Below are 22910 nucleotides of genomic sequence, written 5' to 3' on the forward strand. Positions count from 1 at the left end.
TGATGTAAACTCTAATTTACAATAGAAATCAGGGTTTAGCAGCAGCCTCGGGAAGCGTGCCGAAAATCGGAAGCTCTAAGGCTTGGTGCAACAGGGTTGAAGGTGAATTTCAGCTAAATTCAGGTGGAGGACTAGCCAACCATTGAATTTGGGGCATTTCCATCGTCCATGAAGTGGGTGAAGGCTAATTAAGTGCCTGAATTAAGGGGCAAAATAGATTGAAGACTTGCTGGTCACTTTGGACAGCAAGGGGAGTTGAAATACCGAAAGGGATTAGGAGATTCCCATTGTAAATCAACTTCTTCTTCAATAAAGCTAAAGAAATACCGAAAGGGGCGCTAATTTTGGGGCCAATTAGGTGTGCATTGTCCAAGATCAGCAGGTAAATTTGTATTTTCAGATTTGCATTAATTATTTGCTGTTGTAATTAAGTTGTAATCAGGGATTTACCACCCATCCATGGAAGGAAGGCTGGTTTCACTTCCACTTTGGGATTTCCATCCTTTGCCTATAGAGTCCCTATCCCTTCTCTTTGGGCTACACATATGGCTAACATGCCCATGCCTAGTCAGCCCATATGCACTTTTGGGTCCATTGTGTACACTTCTCGTATACATGGTGAACGTTTTTGGGTTAATTCCCAAGTGTACTCCACTCCTCCACCCTACCCACTCTATCCCTACTATTCCTCCCTTAGCACTATCACTCGTGTTGCTATGTCCACGAATGCCTTCATGGATAAGACTTGATGTAAGAGTTTTCTATTAAGGAAGGGGATAATTTGAAAGTCAGATTGGTTAAATATAGGTAGTTATTCGCCAAGTTCGCCAGTATTGGCTCACTGAAGTTAGATGACAATTAGGTTACATTTTTCTTAAACAAGTTGCCTCTTCTAAATACTTTCACTTTATGCAGCATATCATTTTGTTACCCCAAGTGCTGACCTTCTATGAGTTGAATATCAGTTCTTGCATTATGCGAGACTGCATGACTAAGTCCACAAGAAGATCCCATTTTTCTATGTAGATGGGGATCTTGTATCCACTTTTACGAAGGGGAACATTGGCGGTGGCAAGAATACTCAAGCTGGGAAGGCAAATCAAACCAAGGGTGATTTCCCTTCCTTAGATAGAACCAAAGATACCAAAGAAACCAAACACATATGATAATAGCTCCTGTAACAAAAAAGGTTTTGCACACATTGCTAGAGATCGGGCCATGTAGACGAGGACTGTTGTACTAAGCCTTGGGGTCTTCATATGTTAGGGGGCCGCAATTGCATCCTTGGGTAGTACTCCCCCTAGATAGTTGAGTGGGGCTACGTCTCTCGCTGTTGTTCCATTTGCTCCTTTTGGCACATATGCCATTGAACATGGCACACAAACAACCTCATCCACCCTCGCCCTATAGTACTCTAGAAGCTGTCGGTGATTGGTTTGCCAACACCACTCCGTTTGCACTCTATTCTAGGGCCTCCTCCATCCCCACCTAGGACCATTTCCGTCCCTTGATATGAGTTTCATTGGTAGAGACCGCTGATGGCTGTGCACGATGGTGGCCACACTTTTAAGCTAGCATCCTTAGGATACTCTAGGCTAGTCTAGCTTTAACTTGGCACTCTTAGTTCCTTAGGCTTGGGCCCATAGGCCACTTTGTCCTTAGGCTACTTTAGGCTTTTAGATTTTCTTTCATTTGTCTTTTGTTGCATGCACATCGAAGTCACTGTTTCTTGTGGTTTCATCTTCCATGGAGACTTGTCCTTCTACTAGCATGGAGGTTTCCTATGTCCAAGTAGATCTTGTGATATCTCTTGATGCTATCACAATGGTGGCTTCTCCCTAGCTCCAGCTGGGGTGCTTCATCCACATCCTTTTTCATGGTTCTTGGCACCACATAAAGATTGACATTAGGTTTCTCTTTCTCCTTTGGCATTGATATCCATGGCTGAGAGGGGGTTCCTACCCTTCATTGTTATTCTATAGGTTTTGGCATTTATCTTCGATACTGGCCTTCCCTTCCTATAGTACCTACCCTTTCCATTGCATGATCATCATCTTTGTAAAAGGGTGCTTGGATAAGTGAACAATTTCCCCATAAGGGACATTGTCCAAGTGGCATATGCTGCATGTGCATTTTCATCGTGTAGCATTACTCTATGCATCTCATTGTGCAGAGCATCTGTGGAATCCCGAGTTGATGGAACAATGCATTACTCTTATGCATCTCATTGTGTAGAGCATCCGTGGATAGATCTTGAGTTGTTTCCATTGGTAATTCTTTTACCACCTTATCACCACATCTCCATACTTCTTCTCTCCTTTTCCTCTTCTTTCTTGCCTTTATCATCGACACCCACGGATGGTTGGGATAGCTTGTCTGTTATGTGATGTGGTGGATCTGATCATCCCTTTTTATTCTTCCCTTGGGGCATAGTTATCTGTTAGGACCAAAGCATTTTTCACAACCAACCCCCCCCCCCCCCCCCCCCCCCCCCCCAATTTTTTTTTTTTTTAAAGTTCAATGTGGTTCCATCAGCCTTTGCAGGTCTTGGTAGGCCACTAGGCAGCTGATGAGCACCCTTTGTCCGATCCCTTGGTCTCTTTGAGATGATCACTTGGGCTTACTTAGTAAGACACCATCACCTTTGTAGTCTTGGCAGGCCACTAGGCAGCTGACGTGCACCCTTTATCTGATGCCCTAGTTGGTTTGTGCTGGGACGCCTAAAAATGGGCTTGAGCTTTTCTCACAGTCCCTTTTTGGTTCTAGTTTTGGGCTTGAGAGGGGGCGTTGAGCTAAAAGTGCATTACAAACTGATTAGCTTTTTTCAACATCCCCCAAAACATGTAATTACTGAAACTTTTGTTAAAAAAGAAGCTTTTGTAGAGAGTGTATGTGTCCCATAAACCAAGCCTTGCATCTCTTCTTTGTGGGATATTGTCTGCTTTAGGATCAAACAACCGATATACCTTAGCTTTGGAAGGGTGGCCTACGAAAATTAAGAGCTTTGCTTTGGGCACGAGCTTACCCATCTTGTCATTAGGAGTATGCATGTATGTATGACTCCCAAAGACTTAGAGGTGAGAACTAGAAGGTGAACACCATAATACCTCAAGGGGTTTTTAGACCCTAGACATTGATTGATGAGGTACGCCGAAGTATTAAGACCCTCAAACTAGAGGTTCTCAGGAAGCTTTGCTGCTGTGAACAGCATAGAGCAAGCCATGTTCATGAACGCAGTCTGTAATTGATGTGACAGTTGCGGGATGTTCCAGAGATGGTGGAGACAGGTGGTGATCAACAAATGCAGGCTGTACAGCAGGGCTGATCAGGTTGCTAGGCTGGAAAAAGGCTGGGCAGCACACCATGAGCTGAGATATCTGCAGCAAGGGGTTTGGACAGCAGTAGAAAACAGGTGCCAGCTGATGGAGGGAAATAATGATAAGGGATGCAAGTGACTATGCAGCCCTTTTTTGTGGGTTTGCTTATGGGACATAGAAACTTTGCAGCATTTTGAGTTTTGGTGCTGTTTAAAATGAGCTAATTAAGGTATTAATGTTAGTGCACCGTTTTAGTGTTAGCAGTTGTGTGTTTGTGGGCCATCTCATGGGCTCTGCATTGATGCCATTTGATCCATGATGTGGGCTCCCTTGGCATTTAAACTGTCATTGAATATAGTTGCTGGCCCTAGTGTTTTAGGCACTAAGTGACAGTAGGGTTAGGGTTTCATTTAGGTCACTAAGTGACAGTAGGGTTAGGGTTTCATTTAGGTTTTCCTATGACGGTGAGGCCATTAGGGATTTATTTTATTATAACAAGACGCTTTTTGCCTCACTAGCAAGCAAGTGTGGCATTATTCATTTTGATTGCCTTCGGTGTTGTATTCTCTCTCACTCATTAATACATCACCTTTCATTTTGTGATTGAGTTATTGTGCATCGAGTAATTCATTCTCTATCAATTAATCGCACAATTACTTCACGCTTGGGCCAACCATGTTATGTATGGTCATCTCTTGCCTGTGAGCCTTAGTTTGAGTCAAACAAGGACATTTGGAGCTCTTATGGTGTATGAACCTCGATGTTCAGATTTCCATGTCTCTAATAGTAGCAATTGCTTCTTCTTAGGTACATCTCTTGTTTCTTTGTTCAATGGAGTGAATAGAGAAGAGAGAGACAAGAGAAACGCAAAAGAATGAAGGAACAAAACTAATAGAAGACTCAATGGTACAAAGCTGCAACAATTAGTCCCAACACAGATCTCAAAACATCAATTTGTGCACCATAAGAAGGTAAGAGGATGAGTCTAAAAACTAAGGGCTCATTGAATGAGAAGTGACTCACTGTGAATGAGAAGGGTGGCCTATAAATAGGCACACAAGCTGAAACTGGCCATGCGGGTTGGATCAGTAAAATGTGCCATAAAATGCATGATAAATGCTTCAAAACGCTGCCCATCCCTAGAAAATGTCCGTCTTGACCACATCAATGTACAGTCACCCAAAAGCACTCTCTTATATATATGATGGATGGAGATTGATGGATAGGCCCTTGGTGTCTATGATTTCTAGACTGATTAGATGTAAGGCTTCGGTTCAACATGAGACCGTCAGGGTTGAGTTGGGGGCTCCTTTGATTGTGGTGGAGGCTCTTACCAAATCTATCTCATTAACACAAAGCTTGTGGGAGCTACCTAGACACAGGTATGCGTGACTAGCTCTCGAGTCCCAAGGACAGCTTGCTGTGCAAAGGGAGATACTTGACATTGGCATGCCTAGATGTTGTCTTGGTTTGAGTTACATGGCTTTAGCATGGACAAGCTACCACCCTTCCAATACTCTCTTGATGCACTCTTTCTGAGAGATTGGTAGGATCATTAGACTGGATCTTATTTAGTTGGAAATTAGGAGGACATGGATGACACCAATACATTAGTTGAGGACGAAGATTGCATTTTATTGAGAGCATCTTCTCCACTCTATTGATAATGGCTTTATTGTTCACCCAAGATACATGGACGCTCATCTTTCTTATGAAATTAGATGTGCAATTGGTTAGTTGCACACCTATTTACACTCGAGATTGGCAGACATATATCCAAATCTTCCAAGGAGTGCATATGCTAGATTTGCTAACAAGAGCCAGAGACAAAGGAGCACTACATCTGCCATCGCTTGGCCTATTATGAGATTTGGGGGCGCTTCCAATATCCGTTCAGGGATGGTTTTGGGCCAATGTCGAGAATTGTTAACTATACTAATCATAGATGTCTTGGTCTCTTTTCTTCTGGAAATAGGACTTAGAAGAGAGACTATCCTTAGAGGTAGGGCACCAATACATCGACAGTTTATTTAGAGTCAGCTCACAGATTTCTTTGCAAGTACACAAGTAGCCAGTTGCCAGTCTTGGCTTGCATTCAGAAGGAGTACCGAGGAGTCCCCTGCACAGCCTCGGCATGCATCTACTTGAGGGATATTGATTGATCATGCGGTTGAGCTTGACTCATCCCGATTTCCTAGAACTCAATGAATGTGTCGATGACATATGCATAGGAGGACATAGGAGATTATTGCTCAAGCTAGATCTACGCCTGCCAGGTTCTCTACATGGGATGGGATTGAGGCCCCACCATAGTGAGTGATGAGGGATTTTTTGAGATGATATGTATCCTCGGCCTTCCTAGGCCCACTTCATGTACTTTTGATTTTGGTTGTGTGTGGACATCTAGGTACTTCTATCACCTATGATAGCATGAGCTAGGATTTAGTATCAACGTTATATTTCATTTATTGTTTTTTCCCTAGACAATTGTATAATTTTACAGATGGTTGTAACTTATGGTTTCATGGGTCATTTTGGCCTTTTATAGATGTTATAAATCATTTCATATCATTTCATTTCTTTTTATGTAATGAGTAATCATAATAATCACATGAGAAATACACTCACAGCATCTCATTTCATTCCTTTTTTTTCCCGTAAAAGGTAATTGTATTAATTACGAAAAAACGGTACAAGGTTACATGATTACAAGATACACGATGGCTCTAAGCCACCGTGTGTGAACTTGTCAGTACAGAACATGGACTGAGATACACAAGTCAAGGCAAAGACACAGAGGAAATTGCTCTATGCCAGGGAAGCAAGTCTTCCCGAGGGAACAAGTCAGAGTGCCGAATGAGATCTATCTGCCAAAGCAAGAGGCCTTTAAGCTTGGCAATGTGTCCCGGAACATTAGAGGCCGACTCAAAAAGAAAGGCATTCCGAGTAGTCCAATTATGCCAGCATCCCCAGTATCTGAGAAAATGGAACATGGTCTTCATATGCAATTGTGCCAGTGTGGGGTATTTTGGGCGTGCAAAAACCCAATTGAAAGGACTGATTGAGAAACCAACCACAGCTCGCCTAACGGCAAACAAAAGCAACGAGATTTTCTTAGCGAGAGGGCAAGAGATAAATCGGTGACGGGCCGATTCCACAGTAGTGGTGCAGAAGAAACAGTTGCCGTTAGAGATGCGACGCTTGGAAAGGGCCGAGGCAAGAGAAAGACCACCAATCATTACCCTCCAAAGAAAGACCTTGCATTTGAAAGGTGTCTTGTTCACCTAGCCCTCCATGACAGTTGCCTTCCACCATGACTGAGATTTCCGCAACCCCCATACAGTATTAGCTTTAGTGACCAGCCATTGATGATCTTTAATTAGAAGATGGTACACCTGGTTAGCCGAGGCCTTTTCCAAATTTAACTGACCTGCAAGGACCCAGTCCTGCCAAAGGCGATCCACCGCAAGGGCAGGAAAGGGTTGTTTGTTCTGGAGCACTGACAAAAGCTGTTCCCATAAATCATGGTATCCACGAGGGATTCGGAAAAGCCTCCTGGCAGTACGAAATGAAATGAAGACATTACGACTGGCAAGGGTGGCATCTGCAACTGAGGTCAAGCCTAAACGGGCCATGCGGTTAAATTTTGGTCGAAGCTCCTGTTTGCCTTCCCATGAAAGTAATCTCGAGGCTGCCAACAATTCCAGTTGAAAAGAGTTAGTATTTACGCGGTCTTCCGTTGGAGACCAACGCGCCTTATGAAGAACCAATTGTCAGGAGCCGACCAAATGAACGAGTAGAGGTGAGGAAGGACTCGAAAATCGAGAGTCTGCATTAAGCACATGCCACCAGGAGCCTCGAATTTGTGTATTCCCATGCAGAAGGCCGCGGTCCTCAAGAAAATAACGGGCTATAGCGGCCCATGGGTGATGCTTCACACACATGCCACGAAAAAGAGAGCAACGAAGTGCCAGCATATGAGTTTCGGCATCCAAAATAGCCCCACCACCCAGGCGTTTGGGGGTACATGTATGCGACCACGAAATCCACAAAATACCGGCATGCAATGAATCCTTCTTCCATAACATGAAACGAATGGGCCGGGTGAGAGTATTCAAAGTAGTAGGAGTCCAAGGCAGCAATTGTAAGAAATATGTGAGCATTGGCAGCATAATTATTTGACTCTCTTTGAGGCGAACATGGAAGGGCCACGCTTGCGACTTCCAATAGAGAAACTTCGCTGCCAGTTTTTGTGAAATCCACTGTAGTAGTTGTTTCGACTGAACATGAACACCCAAAGGGTTCCCAAGATGCCTGACAATGGAATCATGGGGCACAACCTGTCCCTGCCAGCCCAATGACTGTAAATCGGACTCCGTACAACTGAGAAGAGCCGATTTGAAAGTATTGATATGAAGACCAGAAGCCTGACCAAAGAGCGTCCAGACATCTAATGCCTTGCGAATATTGTTCTTGTCCGCACATAAAATCATAAAACTGTCATCTGCCAAAGATTGACTAACGAAGTGCTGACCAAAAGGAAGAGACAATCCGGCCAACTGAGCAGAAGCTGCCATGGAGGATAACATCGATGGAACCGGATGAGTCGCCAAGGCAAAGAAGAGAGGACTCAAAGGACAACCCTGTCTCACAGAACGTGCCAGGACAAAGGGCTATGTAACACCACCATTTAGCATAACTCGCGAAGAGGCCGCCGCACTAATGGTGTAGATCAAGCGGGACATCCGAGTGCCAAAGCCCATCGTCGACATAAGGTCTGCGATGAAAGACCAGTCTAAATAATCAAACGCCTTTTCCAGATCCAATTGTATCAATACCACTTCCTGACTGGAGTGCCTTGCATAGTCAATAGCCATTTGCACATTTAAGATATTATGCAAAATGTTGCGGCCCTTAATGAAACCATATTGAAGAGGATGCACAATGGCCGGAAGATGTTTGTGGAGCCGATTCGCCAGCACTTTGGAGAAGATTTTATGCATCGAACCCATCAAAGAGATTGGTCTCCAATGTTGCAACATTGACGGGGAAGGAACCTTTGGAAGCAATTTGATAAGCCCTTCTTTCCATGAGGAAGGCATGAACCCTCTTTCCCAAACCTGCTGAAACATAGCCGTCAATGGCTTCACCAGTTGGGTAGCAGAGCTCTCAAAGAATTCATTGGTGAGACCATCCCAATCCGGACTTTTATCCTTAGGCAGGTGTAACAGAACATCCATAACCTCCTCCTCACAAATATCCAAGTCCAAAGTAATTTGCATATCAAGTGGAACCTGATGTCAGACCAGATAATAGAAGACTGAACGTGCATGCGTAACCTGGTCAGAAGTTGACTGAGAAGAACCAAGAAGCTCCAGAAAATAATTCCTGCACATATTAACAATAGTCTGAGGGTCAGTGACCATTTTGACCCTCTGAATTCTGGAGTCTAGTCATATTTTCTCGAGCCGGAGAGGCATGCAGCACGCGAAAGAACTTATGAGTTTGACAAGCACTATCTTGCAAATTCTCAGTCAACTTTTGTAATTTGGCCTGCCAATAAGATTTCAGCTGAAATTCTTTAATAAGATCAGCCAAACGCATTGCGAGTGACAACAGAAATTCATCATCTGGAGTGTTTACCAGCAGAGAATGAACTAGAGCCAGTAAGTCCTCCGCTGCGTGTCGACACCGCCGATAAAGAGGCATGGTGGATCCCATACTGCCGAGCTATCCACTGCACATTAGAGAGCAAGCGTTCAAAGGAAGCAGTGCCCTTAGAGGCGAAGTCCAATAAAAATCTATCAATCAATTGCTGCATATAGCCCCGAAAGAGCGAATGCTTCAAATAAGAGGAGTTGAAACGTAAAGGGAGTCTATCCAGCAGTTGCATAAAAGGTGTAATGGGTTGTGCAAGTATCTCAAGCTGGAGAGGGAAATGGTCCGACAAGGCATATTGTTGCAAGACTGTCATTTCCAGCATCTCAGGAAGAAAATCATCATCCTGCATGATGTACATTCGGTCTAGCCTCGACCATGTAGTGGCATACTGTGCCGAATGGAAAGTAAACCCTATAGAAGAAGGGTGTAGCCAGGACCATAGATCTTGCTTAAGCACGTCAAGAGCAAACGCATTCCACACCCGACTTTCCGGAGCGTCTATCACCGAATGCCCTAAAGTGGATTGTGAAGAATCAACACACATATTAAAATCCCCCATAAAAAAACCCCGTCTGCCAAGTGACAAGGAGGTCTTCAAGGTATTCCAAAGGTCCCGGCGGGATAAAGGATCATTCGGAGCATATAGGCCCAGCAACCATAAGATTTCTCCTTCAAATAAAACTTCAACCACCACAAAGCGGCCATATACATCATTTTTAATAAGAACCGGCTGATATTTCTCATGTACAATCATAAGCACACCAGAATAATGGCCGGTGGGTGTCCTTGCATAAAATAAGCGAAACCCATGGCAATCCACAACTTTTCTTGCTTCACCGTGACTCTTGTGCTCTACGGCACACAAGACATTCCACTGATTCTCATGCAATACAATCCACATGGCATGTTGCTTATGGCGAGAACAAATGCCTCGCACATTCCACGTGGCTATCTTCATGTGTATCCAAAAAGAAAATCAGGAACGAGGCACCACTTGCCTCGATTTAACCTTTTCTGCTAGAATATCAAGGACACCGTCATCCAAAAAATCAGCTAACACGGCAAAAGAGTTCTGACGGCCAGCTTTAGAGGTAGACGGAATATCCATTGTCTTGGGGATGGAACGGGGATAACGATGATCCCATGGCGTAATCACATTCCCTGGAGTATCAAAAGCCAACTTAGCAAGTGGGCCCTTTGGACTGTCGGTATAAAATTTCCTGGTAGACTGATTACGGGGAGCAGAAGGAACCATAGTACGCGCAGCGTGCTCTGAAGACAGCAGTTCTTTCCTGCGCATATACGTGCGCATGGAATCTTGTGAAACATTAGGCCCAGTAGCTGCCAGGCTAGCATCAACCTTTGTACCTTTTTTGGGACGTGTCTCTACCCAGTCATTGCCACGGGAATCCAAACCCGAAGCAGGTTGTTTACCTTTGTCCAGAACTTTCTGTGGGGTTGGGGTGCTTCCTGGGATGGAGCATCAAGCACCATGTCTTCCATTGGCAGCGCAACATGCTCATTATCTGAAGATGGTTTCTTCTTTGGGCATTCGGCCATAAAATGCCCCAATTTTCCACACGAAAAGCAGTGTCCTGCAAAGTTGCCCCATTTCAAACGAAAGTGCAAAGGATGCATGCCAGAGCAATTAATACAAAGCCATGCAGGCCTTTTCCTAGCAGCGTCCCATAGCATACACAGATGGTTGTGATTCATGGCCCTTAGGCTCGGGGGGACCAGAACAGTTCCCACAGCGGCCATGGCATCCTTTAACAACGGCCAATAGACAGTCGGACAATTTTCCACTTCAACCCACATAGGGCATTCACGTTGAAGGAGGCGCTGAAAGTCCGGCATAGGGTGCCATGGCACAACATGGACCAAACGGCGATTAAAGAACAATGGCAGTTTAGACAGAAGCTCAGCCCGATGCGCCTCAGATTTCAACAGTACCTCATAGAAGCCTCGGGGCCCAACAAAAATCTCCTCAACACACTTCCCCTGTAGTAAATGATGCAGCCATTGGCGAATGTGGGAAAGCACTGGAATCCTGCCAGTGAAGAAGAGTATAACAGCATGGTCGTAAAACACCGAAAAAGAGTGCAAGACACTTTTCGGGTCCACCGTGGCTTCCAGAACATCATCAGTTCCAGAGTCAAAAAATGCTGCATGATTGTGTTGGACATACTCGCCAAGCAGCGTGTTGGCAAACTCCAGTAAATGCTCCCAATTAATATCTTGCGAATCCACAGAGTCAGAGGCAACGTGAGCATATGAACGTTCCTGATGATCCATTATCTCTTCTGGCGTATGCTTGGAGCGTTTGCCTGCAGGCTGGAGGTCCGGACCGGGGGGCATCTCCTCTGTACACGGAACCATGTCCTCTGGTTCCTCTGTATCAGAATCCGGACCAAGGGCAGCCACCATTTGGTCGATAAAAGCCAAATCTAGACCAGCCATGGTGTTTCAGTACATGTGCAGGTCAGATGCCACACCAGGAGCTCGCGGAAGACCGAGACAGCACAGGCCTCTCTCTCTCTCTCTCTCTCTCTCTCTCTCTCTCTTTCTCTTTCTGTGTCTTGCTGCAGCACAGGTCTCTGTCTGCTGAGTTAGAAATCTGCACCCCTGTAAGCTGGTTTCTCACACGGCAGAGGCCGACCCTCTGCTGTATCACAGAATTCTTTCTGCTGTGCCAGAAACCTAGAAGACTGCGTGCCAGTCGCTCTTAGTACAGGGGCTTCGAAGGCCAGCAGAGACGGGGGACTGACGGTGAAGTCTGATGGTGAAGTCTGCAGTTCAGCCGCCTGCTATACAGACGGTCAGGGTCGTCGGGCAGGAAAATGGAGCAGATTCGCAGGGTCAGGTCGATCCTGCGCAGGGTCAGGTCGCAGGGTCCAGCTGCACGCAGGGTCCGGTAGATCCTGTGCAGCCCTGGGGAAAGGGATCAGGCGACGCGCAGGGCAGGGAGGCGCAGGGCAGGCCGGCACGCAGGGCAACGAGGGAAAGCAGTTGCAGACGAAGGAAGGCAGGCGCACGAAGGAAGACCGTCGCAGACGACGCTGGGCTTGAACGTGGCATCCCAAGGCAGCGACCTGCGCAACCTCAGACGGAATCCACAGGGGCGACTGACGGAAGCCCTAGACGGGGTCCCGTCGCATCCCCACCAGCACGCTCGTCATTGATTCTCCAGGGTTGTCTCTATCTATCTCATTTCATTCCTCTCTCTCTCTGTGTGAAGAATTGTAAGTTAATGTATGGAAAGTTTTACATCAGGCCTTCTGGCCAATCAAGCAGAACGGCAACAACTTTGTGCATGCATGTGTATCGTTTTTCCTTCCGTCTGATAGGATCAGATATGAACCATGATGATATATATATACACCTGCCCAAAAAAGAAGCGAAGTTCTTCCATACACACTCACTGTGTGTGTGTGTTTGTCTCTCTCTCTCTCGCTCTCTCTCTCTCTCCCCTTTGTTGTTTTCTGTCAGATACAATATCTTTTCTTTGTATCTGACTAGTACAATATTTTAGAATGGTTCTTTCTTTCCTCAAGGTTGTCTAAGATAGATAATATTCTCGAACGTATATATTTGGTATACAGCCTTTTATTTGTTTAAGCAGATTAAGAGGTCTAGCTTTTGGTTGTTCATATAATATAGGATTCTGCGAGTATAAGTTAGTGCTTGTTAGCATATTATACACGGTTTTGTCTGTACTGTGTATGAAAATTTTTTCTTGCCATTTCTTAGCTCATATGGAACTTTTCTAGATACATCATACTTATTTCCTATTTCTGAAAGTGCTGGCTACACTGGGTTGTAGGTATCAAGGATAGCCTTGGCCTTCAGCTTCCGAACTGAGTCATTGGAACCATCCAACCTGGGTTTGGGGTAAATATAGTATGATAGGATAGAAATGACATGCCTGAAGAGATAGGCAAGATGTACTCTTCACTTGGAAAAAGTGGACGTGGAAGAGGATGATCTTCTCATACCTTCATAGCTTACTACTAGTGTCATCTCAGGTTGTTGATCACAGATCTGGCTGTTCAAAAAAGGATGCAAACACAAAAGTTTCATTGCCGGAAAAGTGTAAAAAGCAAAGATAGAAGTGAAAAGACTAACTTGGAGGACAGCAGAAAATGTTGCACCCTCTGAAGCTGAAATAGGCCTTTCTTCAATCTCCAGCCTGATTTTGGTTTTCCTGGTTGCTTGTGGTGCAAGTGTACAGGTTGAGGTTTATTGATAAGTCTGTTTCAGTGCTCCAATTCAATATGTAAAGTCATCCAATACATGGTTTTTAACATGCTGTTTTGCAGGTTCTGTTGGAATGTGAAGGAGATGCTTTAGATGTAAGCGGTGATGTGGGAGCAGTTGGCCGTCTTAGTGTGCTTGGAAACAGCAACGATGACTTTCTCTTGGACTTGAAAGGTGCTTGGTTATCTTCTTTAGAGGCTGGATTGTCCAGACAAGTAGCTTTATCTTTCCACAGTACTTTTCAGAAACCTTCAGCTGATCTATGTGGCAGACGTGGATAACAGCAAGCTTTTATAGTAATTTGACTGTCTGCTATGTTGTGTGTTCTGGAATGATCTTGTAACTTCAGGGTTCATTGAACAAAGCATACATTTTTGGACTAGAATGACTGTTGAAAGAGCTTAAATACTGTCTTCCATAGGAAAATTGATAGCACACTCTGTAAAATTTATGTGAAGACATCAATGGTAGCAAGCTTTTATTGAGATTTAGCTTTCTGCTATGTTTATGTTTTGGGATGATTTTGTGACTTCTAGGTTCATTGAATACACCATAGTTTTTTGGACTATGACACCTGTTGAAGCAGCTTCAATACTGTCTTTCATAGGAAAATTGATATCATTCTCTTTACAGTTTAGTAGAAATACAGTTATGAATCTCTTTATCATCTTAAAACAAAAAGCTCTTGGCAACCAAATTGCTTATGTACCAAAGATATATCATCTGGTAGCTGATGAAGACAAACAGGAGAATTGAAAGCATCATCCACTCACATTCTGCAATGAATATTCTGAATCTGGAAAGTATCACCTATCAAGTTGAGGTTTGCATCTCATATGAGAATTGTGCGAAATGTATCCAAACGTCCAATGGATTTATGAGATTCAAAGGTGCCCCTTTTTAAACAACAAGCATATGTGAGTTGCTTGTTTTTGCTCTTCCCTAAGAAATGGGGTTTTAAAACTCCTGTATATAATGGATGATATGCCAGCAAACTGTTCATAGTTGCACCTTACAGAGAAGTGTAAGTGCATCAATAGAGGCAGAATTTTTAATTCTCAGCATTATACATTTTGCTGGAAGTAATCTGCCCCTTGCATCACTAAATATGCCATGATTGGCTGCAAATCCTGATGTGCGAGCTGCTGATATGGAAATTGTACCAACATAATATATACGGTGACCATTGATTTAATAGGTCTGATCAGCTGGTATGCTGATTGTGCTCTTGCAAGCATGGTGCATCTGGCTTTGCTTAATGTACATTACTCAAAGCAACTGTGATTTAGCATTATTATTCAATTTTTGTAAAAGTGAATGTGATAAGGCAAACACACTTCATGGATGGATTCATGATCATGATAAGGAGTTAAGTACATGTGAATTCAACATCTGTAAATACTGCCATGATTGATATCACCTTTCACCATTTGAGCCCAAAGAGTGCAGGTATTGACTGTGTCAGATCAAAGATGTAGCAGTATCTAATTTCAGTCCAAGTATGTGAATGCAAAGGACATAACTCCAAAGCAACCATCCTTTAACGTTATTATCATAGATGGATTGGTGATCATGATAAACACGGAGTTAAGTACATGTGATATCGACATTCATTTGCAAAGCCCGCTGTAAATTCTGCCATGATTTATATTACCTTTTACTGTTTGAGCCACGAGAACGCATGCATCAACTGTGTCAGCTTAAGGTGTAGAAATATCTAATTTCAGTCCAAGTATGTGAATGCAGAATGCAAAGGACACATGCATTGGATCTTGGGTCAGCCAACTTTGAGGCTTGGCTACTTGTTGCCCTAATCCTTGGCATTCATTTCTTTTCTTATCACCATGTGTTCAGTTGACCAGCCTTGCTCCTTTCGTGCATAGCTGGAGAAGAAGAGGGGTACTGGTGGGAGGCTTCTAAGCAAGGGTTGTTGATTTGATAGCTGAGGCAGCTAAGCCACAGGTTGAAATGGAAACTAAAAGCATTCTTTGTAACCAAAAAAGTGACTATAGAGACATGTACCTGTGGCACCCCAACTCAATTTGAGATGCACACTTTTGATCTTCAAATTGATTGAGCCCACTGTGTGCTTATCTGTATCCCGCAAGGTGTAAGGATGAGTGGGCTAACAAAATTCACAAAATAGGAATTCCTCAAATAACAAGTAAATGCTCAGATAAATGGAAAAAAAAGAATAGATACACAAGCGAGGAGAGTGATACAAGGAAGCTCAAAGAGCAGTGATGACAGAGGGTCAACTGGGAAGAGAAGGCCTGGAGCAGGAGGCAGTAGAAGCCCATGTAGGTCCTATGGAGCAGAAGGCAGTAGAAGCCCGTATAATCTCTGTGAGGTTCCACTGATGGCTTTCAAATGCAATGATTGGGGCTGCTGTAGGTGGAATCGAAGACACCACGAATCAGTTGGATGGAACTTGTTGTAACTTGTATGGATCCTGAAGAGCAGCCAGCCGGCACTCAAAAGAGAAATTGGAACTTCTGTATATGGATGCAAGTGAAGAAATAAATTCGTGTTTGGCTGTAGTAGGCAGTCTACTGTCTGGGGGACAGCAAAACCTGGGTTTTGGGCAAGTAACATGCTGTTTTTGCTGAGAGAAGGCTGACGACTCCAGTCATGGTAGTTTGTCTAGTGCCAAGCAGTTGGGGCTGCAGCTAGTAGAGATCGTGTTGCACAACTAGGTTCCTCTCAGTGTGAGAGGTGTATGGAGGGGGATTCAGGCTCATATTGGAAAGGAGGTAGGTGTTCCATGTCAACCCCATATCCCATGAGCCACTGCTCTACATGTGCATACCATGAGCTTCCATGTCTGGCTTGTGCTAGCTGCCTAGAAGCCTCGAAAGCTCTCCTAGGCAATCTGTTTCGTACTATGTGTATTAAGCTGCTGGTCTGAAATTTGTCTATAAAGCTGCTGGCCTGAAAAAGGGCCTTGATCATCACAGAAGGTGCTGCAAACTCTCCTTTGATAATCTCATGTGGTAATGATGGTTTGCTGTGGATCATCCATGAGAGCATGATAATTTGTGATCTCTCAATCTACGTTCATAGCCAAACCAGGGGTCGAGATAGATGCTTCATACATCATGGCTGGTGTGACCAATGCGTCAAAAAGCCATCTATGTGTGCGGGGCTCATGGAAGTGTGCCTGATGGCATTGTCTCTCCAACATAGTTAATGTTGCATATTCTCATGTGAGTTGATCTATGATTGCATGTGTCATTGTGAATCTCCCAACGGATGTGGTAAATGTAAGCCCCCAAATAGATATATCAATCTACTATCTCCACCTGAATTGGTCCTAGAGTGAAGATTGACCTCCTCTGCATTGGGGCTGATGTGTGAGATTAAGATTTTGGTTTTCCCAAGCTTAATGGTCAATCCGCTCTGTGTGCAAAAGTCATGTAGAGCATGGAGATGTTCCTGTAGACCCTCTTGTGACTTAGAGACCAAGACAATATCATCAGCATGAAGCATAATAGAGACCAATATACTTGCTATGTTGAGAGAGAGCCTTGTTTTACACCTAACCTTTTGATCGTGTTTAATGAGGGAGGTGTAGGGGCATTCACACTTGTATGTTCTCCCTTATATATGCTAAAGTGTGTGGAGGCATGATCTTGTTGAGCTCACTTTGGCTCAGCTCTTTTAAAGGGGAGTCCAAGTTGTATTGTAGGGGTGGGAGATGGTCCATGTGCATGCCCTGTAGTTGTAACCATGTGCTAATTTGGATATACTAGCATTTGTGCTGCAATGTGTTGGAAGTTGCCAAGTTGCATGTGTGAGCTTGGAGTCTCTGTATCGAGGGAGGCTTTGCTACTAATGTATGAGGGTGACTATTTGGAAGAGGCCCTCTGCTAGCATTGACGTGGCTCCCATCTTTGCTCCAACCTCCTACTATCTTGTGTGGTATGGATGGCTTACTCTTGATCATGCGGGAGATTATAATCTCTAGTGTGTCTCTTCATTTGTTTCCATCCATGATAAAACTCTCATTTGCTTGATACTAGTTGGTGTGCTATAGATCCAATCTTTTGTTTGTAGTAGGTGCTCGACTCTCGAATGGGAGCTCCATGTAGAAGTGCTAGTGTGATCAATGAATCTAATAACAAGAGCCTCTTGGAACTATATTTGTGCCCATTGGCTTTCCATGGCTTCAAGTGCAACATATCGTGGAGTTAGTCTACCTTGGTTGCTCTCCTCATGGTGAAGCGTGATCCAATTAAAGCAACTCCCAAATATACTTATCTCTTGACTTTGTATTGTCTCTCCACAATGGGTAATTCGTTGCTCTTGTTGGGAGGTGTTAAATACCATTATGTGAGGTCTTTTCGTGGTTCATTTTGAGGTCTTTGTTTTGGGTGGAAGGTTTGTAATGCATTAAAGTGTGGTTGCAATTCATTATGTTTGAGATGAGTACAAAGATCATTAGCATAGAGCAAAGGGGAATCAATACTCTTAGAGGTCTCCCGACCCTCCCAACCCATCAATGACACAGAGATCTCATCAATGTATATCCCAAAGAGTATAGGTGATAGGGGGCAATGTTGCTTCATTCCAATGGTGTTGATGACCTCTTCTAACATTCTTCCCATGGCTTGGAACTGCCCTTTGAGTGACTTATAGGAGGTCAAGATCCCCCATCTCATCTCCTTCGGTACCTCCATGTCTTATAGCCTTTGCATTGGCCTCCCTCATGGCCCTATGTCAAAAGCTTTTGGAAACCCACAAAATGAAAGTAGACTCTTCTCCCATGAGCTTTGCACTCCTCATAATTGCATTCCATCTGTGGACTAAACGGATTGGTCCAATCCATTTGATTCGCGTGGTATTGGTCTGTGGACTGGACAGTCAATATGACTGTTGCATGTTTGACTGCTTTTCTCTTATCCATTGGCATGATCGTTTGTGCTTCTAGGATGACAGTTTTGCAGCCCGATTTTTGGTTGGGACTATAAGAATTCAGCCTTCTCCCACTTCACTCTCCATCCTCAACCTTTAAGCTCTCTTCCTCCTTTATCAATCATCAAGCCTCCTTCAACTCCAAGCCTCAAGCTCACCTCTCAACCTTCTTACCTCCACCTCTTTCTCTTCCTCTTCCTCTCATGCCATCTTCTCTTTCTCTACCTCTTGAGTCTTCCTCCACCTCTTTCTCTTCCAATTCCTCTCATGCCATCTTCTCTTTCTCTACCTCTTGAGTCTTCCTCTTTCTCTTTCTCTTTCTTCACCTCTCTTAATACTTCCTTTATCTACCACCTCTCTTACCAACTCCACCTCCACCTCTCTTACCACCTCCTCTATCTACTATATCTATCCCTATGGCTCTTTACAAAGCCTTTTCTTTACATACGTCTCACCTTGAGAAAGTCACTAATTGCACCGATGCTTATTGTTGGACTTGCAAGTATTTTGGCAAGGTCCAAGAGCGAGTAGTGTGAATAGACTTCTCATCCACTTGTCCAAGATGGGTGGAGAATGCGGTGCATGCCCAAAAATCCTCAAGCGGTAGCCAATGAAATCATCAAGAAATATTCTTCTATTTCAAAGGCATCGGGTGAGGTCTTTGTAAGTATGGCCCAAGCTTAAGAGGAGATAGCGTTGTTCGACATAGATACACTAATGGCCATTCCTATGGCTACACCTAGGACTACTATGGAGGGATTCCTAGACCCCTCTAATTCCCCTTCCGCTTTGGCCGCCTTCGCCGTTGCCACCTATGGGTCCAAGAGGCTCAAGAGACAAGCCACGCTTGTTGAGACCATGGATGTGTTTTGGGCTACTATCATTCCTTAGAGAGCAACAAAGAAATGCGAAAATTGAGATTACACAAACCATTATCGAGTGTAATCTTTGCTTCTGCATTCTAAGAGTGGATGGATAGAGGAGAATGGTGAAGGCCATAGCTGCCATGAGTCGTGAGAGGAGTGGCATGAAGTTAGATACATCAACATGTACACAAAGAAGCTAGATGAGGAGAGGGAGAGGATCAATAAGTCTCTCGAGCCCGTTCGTGCTCCTCTGTGATGGATAGAGTGATTGAAAAAAGAGAGGTATCATTAATATACTTATCTCTTGCCATCTCAATATATATTTCTTCCGTGTTGTGGATGTGGGTGTGATGGGAAAGAAGACAACTAGGTAATTCATCTAGAAGCACATCCAACAAGCTATTATAGGGATGAGTCTATATTCTAGATTCTATCATCATGGTTCTTGAATATTTTATATTTTATCATGGTTTAGTCATTAATATTTGTAATATGTATGAATCATGATTTAAGGATCAAGTCTCTACCTCTATCTTGAATGCATATTTCCCACCTCTCTTTCTATCTCTATCTCAACCTTTTTTGAGGCTTTACCTCTACATATTATCCCAATTTTCCACCTCTAGCTCTAGTCTCTATCTCTACAGTCTACTTCTATCTTGGTAGTTTTAAAAGATTAAAATCAAGACATGCGATGTTCCATGTGTATGTAGGTGGGTCCAAGTAATGTTATCTAAGTCGTCATCGACAATGCTTCAAATTGTCATAGGATGGGACGATTACTTGAGGTGGAATTCTCCTCTATTGTGTGGACACTTTGTGCCACAGTTGCCTTGATGTTCTTATAGAGGATATAGGCCACTTGGAGTGGATGAAGAAAATACTGGCGGATGCCGGATGCAAATGTGATCGTCAACTTCACCACAAAGAAGGTAAAAGTGTATGCCATATTCCGGATGTATAGTCATGTTGCATTTAAAAAGCTATCCAAATCTCATTTTACCATCACATGGTTGCTCCTTCAATGACTTTATGACATGCAAAACAAGATAAAAACGTGCATGGTGTTTGAGGAGTTCAAAGCGTGGTTGGATGATAAGCCCTTGCAAGCATGGAGGAAGGCAAGGACGTTTCATGATTTTGCCTAAGAGAGTTATTTTGGGTGGATGTGCAAGCCTTGGCCATCATGATCACACTCTTATACAAGATTCTTCACATGACGAACATGGAGGGTGCCAATATGGACCTTCTCAATTCTCACCCATTTCATGAGAGAGGTTGTGGAGGAGATAAAGGCTTACACCATGCTTGGGGGTTTGCACGCGAGTGTGTCACATGTTGCATGTCATTCTTGTTCATCCCATTGCTCTTTGCCACACAGTCCTATTGTCACCTATCAGTCGTGCTTTTGCCATGCAAGCTTATTCCCCATCTTTGGTTCGTCACATGCCTAGAGTCCATGCTTTTGCCATGCAAGCTTATTCCCCATCTTTGGTTCGTCACATGCTTGGAGTCCCTATCTTTGGTCCCGTCACATGCTTGGAGTCCCTGAATTAACCACATTTGATGCATTTGAACCAACCCGTACCCATCGCCTGAATCCTGGCCTGCTGCCCAATAATCATGGTGTTCATACCAATGATGCCATCCTATCTCCCTGCTCCACTTATGCCCCTTCTACTCTGCCACCTTCAGTTGCCATACTTGTCTCTCTCCTAGCCTGCCACCTCGAACCAACCACCACACTTGCACTACCAGTAACCAGCATTACCATTATCTTTCATTGCTACAAACCTGCATAGGGTCACTTATCCTGCAGACCTGCACCACTCTCTAACTCCCTCTCTTAGCTAGAATTGCAAGCAACTTGACACCTCCAAACATTTGCACACAAGAAGAAAAAGACAAGAATTACAGCTGTGTATGGAGCCAACTCAAGATCATCCTGTCAGAGTGCTGTGATGTGCATGCAGATACATGGACTAATCAGAATGAAATGCAGGAAGAATACATACATACATACGGGCACCATGTAGTAAAAGTGGATCCATTAAGCCGAGGTCATAAATGCATTCCCATCTGTAGCAATGTGAATTGCAGACTCCAGCAGAGGATAGATTGTAAAGGTCGGGTATACTTGGGGTCTGGGGAGCCATCCTAGTGTATCCATCGGGCAAAGGAGGATTTCCTAGCTAAGAAAACGTAGGGTGCAGCTAGCTGGGGATCCTCCTATTGTATGGCTACTAGAGGGTGCAAGGAAGGTGCATAGTGGAACTCTTGACAACAGAGCACCGAGCATACTTTCTTGATGGTAGGGATATGGGCATTTTGTAGGGCGCAGTTCTGGCAATGAAGCACTAACGCCTTAGTGTAGGTATCTATAAGATCGCCTGTCTTAAAGTCTTCGATACCATTTGGTACCCCCTGTGTCTGGTCCTTTCTTTGAACAGCACGAGAGAGATTGCTCATTCACCTCCCAACCTCGCCTAGAAGATTGCTGGCTCCTCTCCCTAATTCGACTGCCAGCCGTTTGCTTCAGGTGAGTCCTACTATTCTTAGACTCACTTACTCTCTAGGCTCCCCTTGACCCTGTTCGGGTGGCCAAGGCCCCCGGACGGTCATCCCTCGCGCTTGTCTCCCATAAGTTACATTTATTAATGTAACATTTCCTTCCCCTTAAGAATCGGTTTCGTCCTCGAAAACGATACTTGGAAGGTCCAATTGTAAATTGGGAAACCTTTTCCTTAAAGTGCTTTCTCGCTCCCATGTTGAGCTTTCTTCTGAATAATCTTTTCATTTGACCAAATATTCTTGATAAATAATATTCCTTGTTCGTCTGTTACGAACATTTAATATTCTTTCTAGTTCATGTGGATTAGATTGGTCATCTAATAGCTCCTCAATGATATCATTTAAGATTAGATTATCTAAATCACCCAGTTTCTTCCTTAGCTTACTTACATGAAAAACTGGATGTGTTTTACTACGAGCAGGTAGTTGGAGCTTGTAAGCTTGTTCTCCCACCCTTTTAAGTATTGTGAAAGGACCACAATACCTGGGTCAAAGCCTTGGACATCATTCCGTTTTCATGGTTTTAGTTTGTTCAGGCACCTTAAGATAGACCAATTCTCCTTCTTCAAAGGAGATGTTTCTTCGGTGAGGATCTGCATAAGCTCTAGCTCGATTTTGAGCTTTCTTAAATTTTTTCTTGAGCAAATTTTAACATACTATTCATATCCTCCAAAAAGTCCTTGGTTGCCTGAACCTTTTCCTTATGCAGTCCCATTGCATGAGGAGCTTTGGGCTGAAACCCATACATTAGCATAAATGGACTATATCCAGTGGAAGAGTACTTGGCACTATTATATGCAAACTCTGCTATCGGTAGATACTCTTCCCAATTAGTTTGCCTTTTACTTACATATGCCCTGAGTATATCTTCAAGGATTTGGTTAACCCTTTCAGTTTGCCCATTAGTTTGCGGGTGGTCTGCCGTACTCATGCTAAGTTTAGTATCCAACTTCCTAAATACAACCCGCCAAAATTGACTATCAAATTTCCTATCCGGATCAGAAACTATATTTGCCGGAAGGCCATACAATCGGTATATGTTCTCAATGAACAGTCTAGCCAATTATGGTGTTTTAACATCTGTTGAAGTTGGAATAAACCTAGCCATTTTGGTTAACCTATCCACAATCACCCATACAGAGTCATGCCCCCTCTGTGTTTTGGGTAACGCAACAATAAAGTCCATGGAGATACTCTCCCATTTTTTCGAAGGAATCTCTAATGGGTGGAGAAGTCCTCCCATTTTCAATCTTTCAGCTTTATTAACCTGGCATTTATTACGTTTGACCACATAGTCAAGGACGTCCTTATTCATTCTAGGCCA

At 43.8% G+C, this 22910-nt stretch overlaps 1 protein-coding gene across 2 annotated transcripts in view; it reads left to right on the forward strand.

Annotated features, from left to right (window-relative positions):
• The window catches only part of BIN4 (double-stranded DNA binding protein), a 125967-nt gene that overhangs the window by 29717 nt on the left and 73340 nt on the right, over positions 1 to 22910 (forward strand). For both annotated transcript variants that reach the window (XM_087666659.1, XM_087666658.1), the window contains exon 5: positions 13298 to 13409. In XM_087666659.1, coding sequence (XP_087522785.1) covers positions 13298 to 13409 — 112 coding nt within the window. The remainder of the gene's footprint in view (positions 1 to 13297; positions 13410 to 22910) is intronic.

Source organism: Lygodium microphyllum, chromosome 25 (assembly GCF_053477565.2).
Source record: "Lygodium microphyllum isolate KBCC chromosome 25, Lygodium_microphyllum_v1.1.10, whole genome shotgun sequence".
NCBI classification, from domain to species: Eukaryota; Viridiplantae; Streptophyta; class Polypodiopsida; order Schizaeales; family Lygodiaceae; genus Lygodium; species Lygodium microphyllum.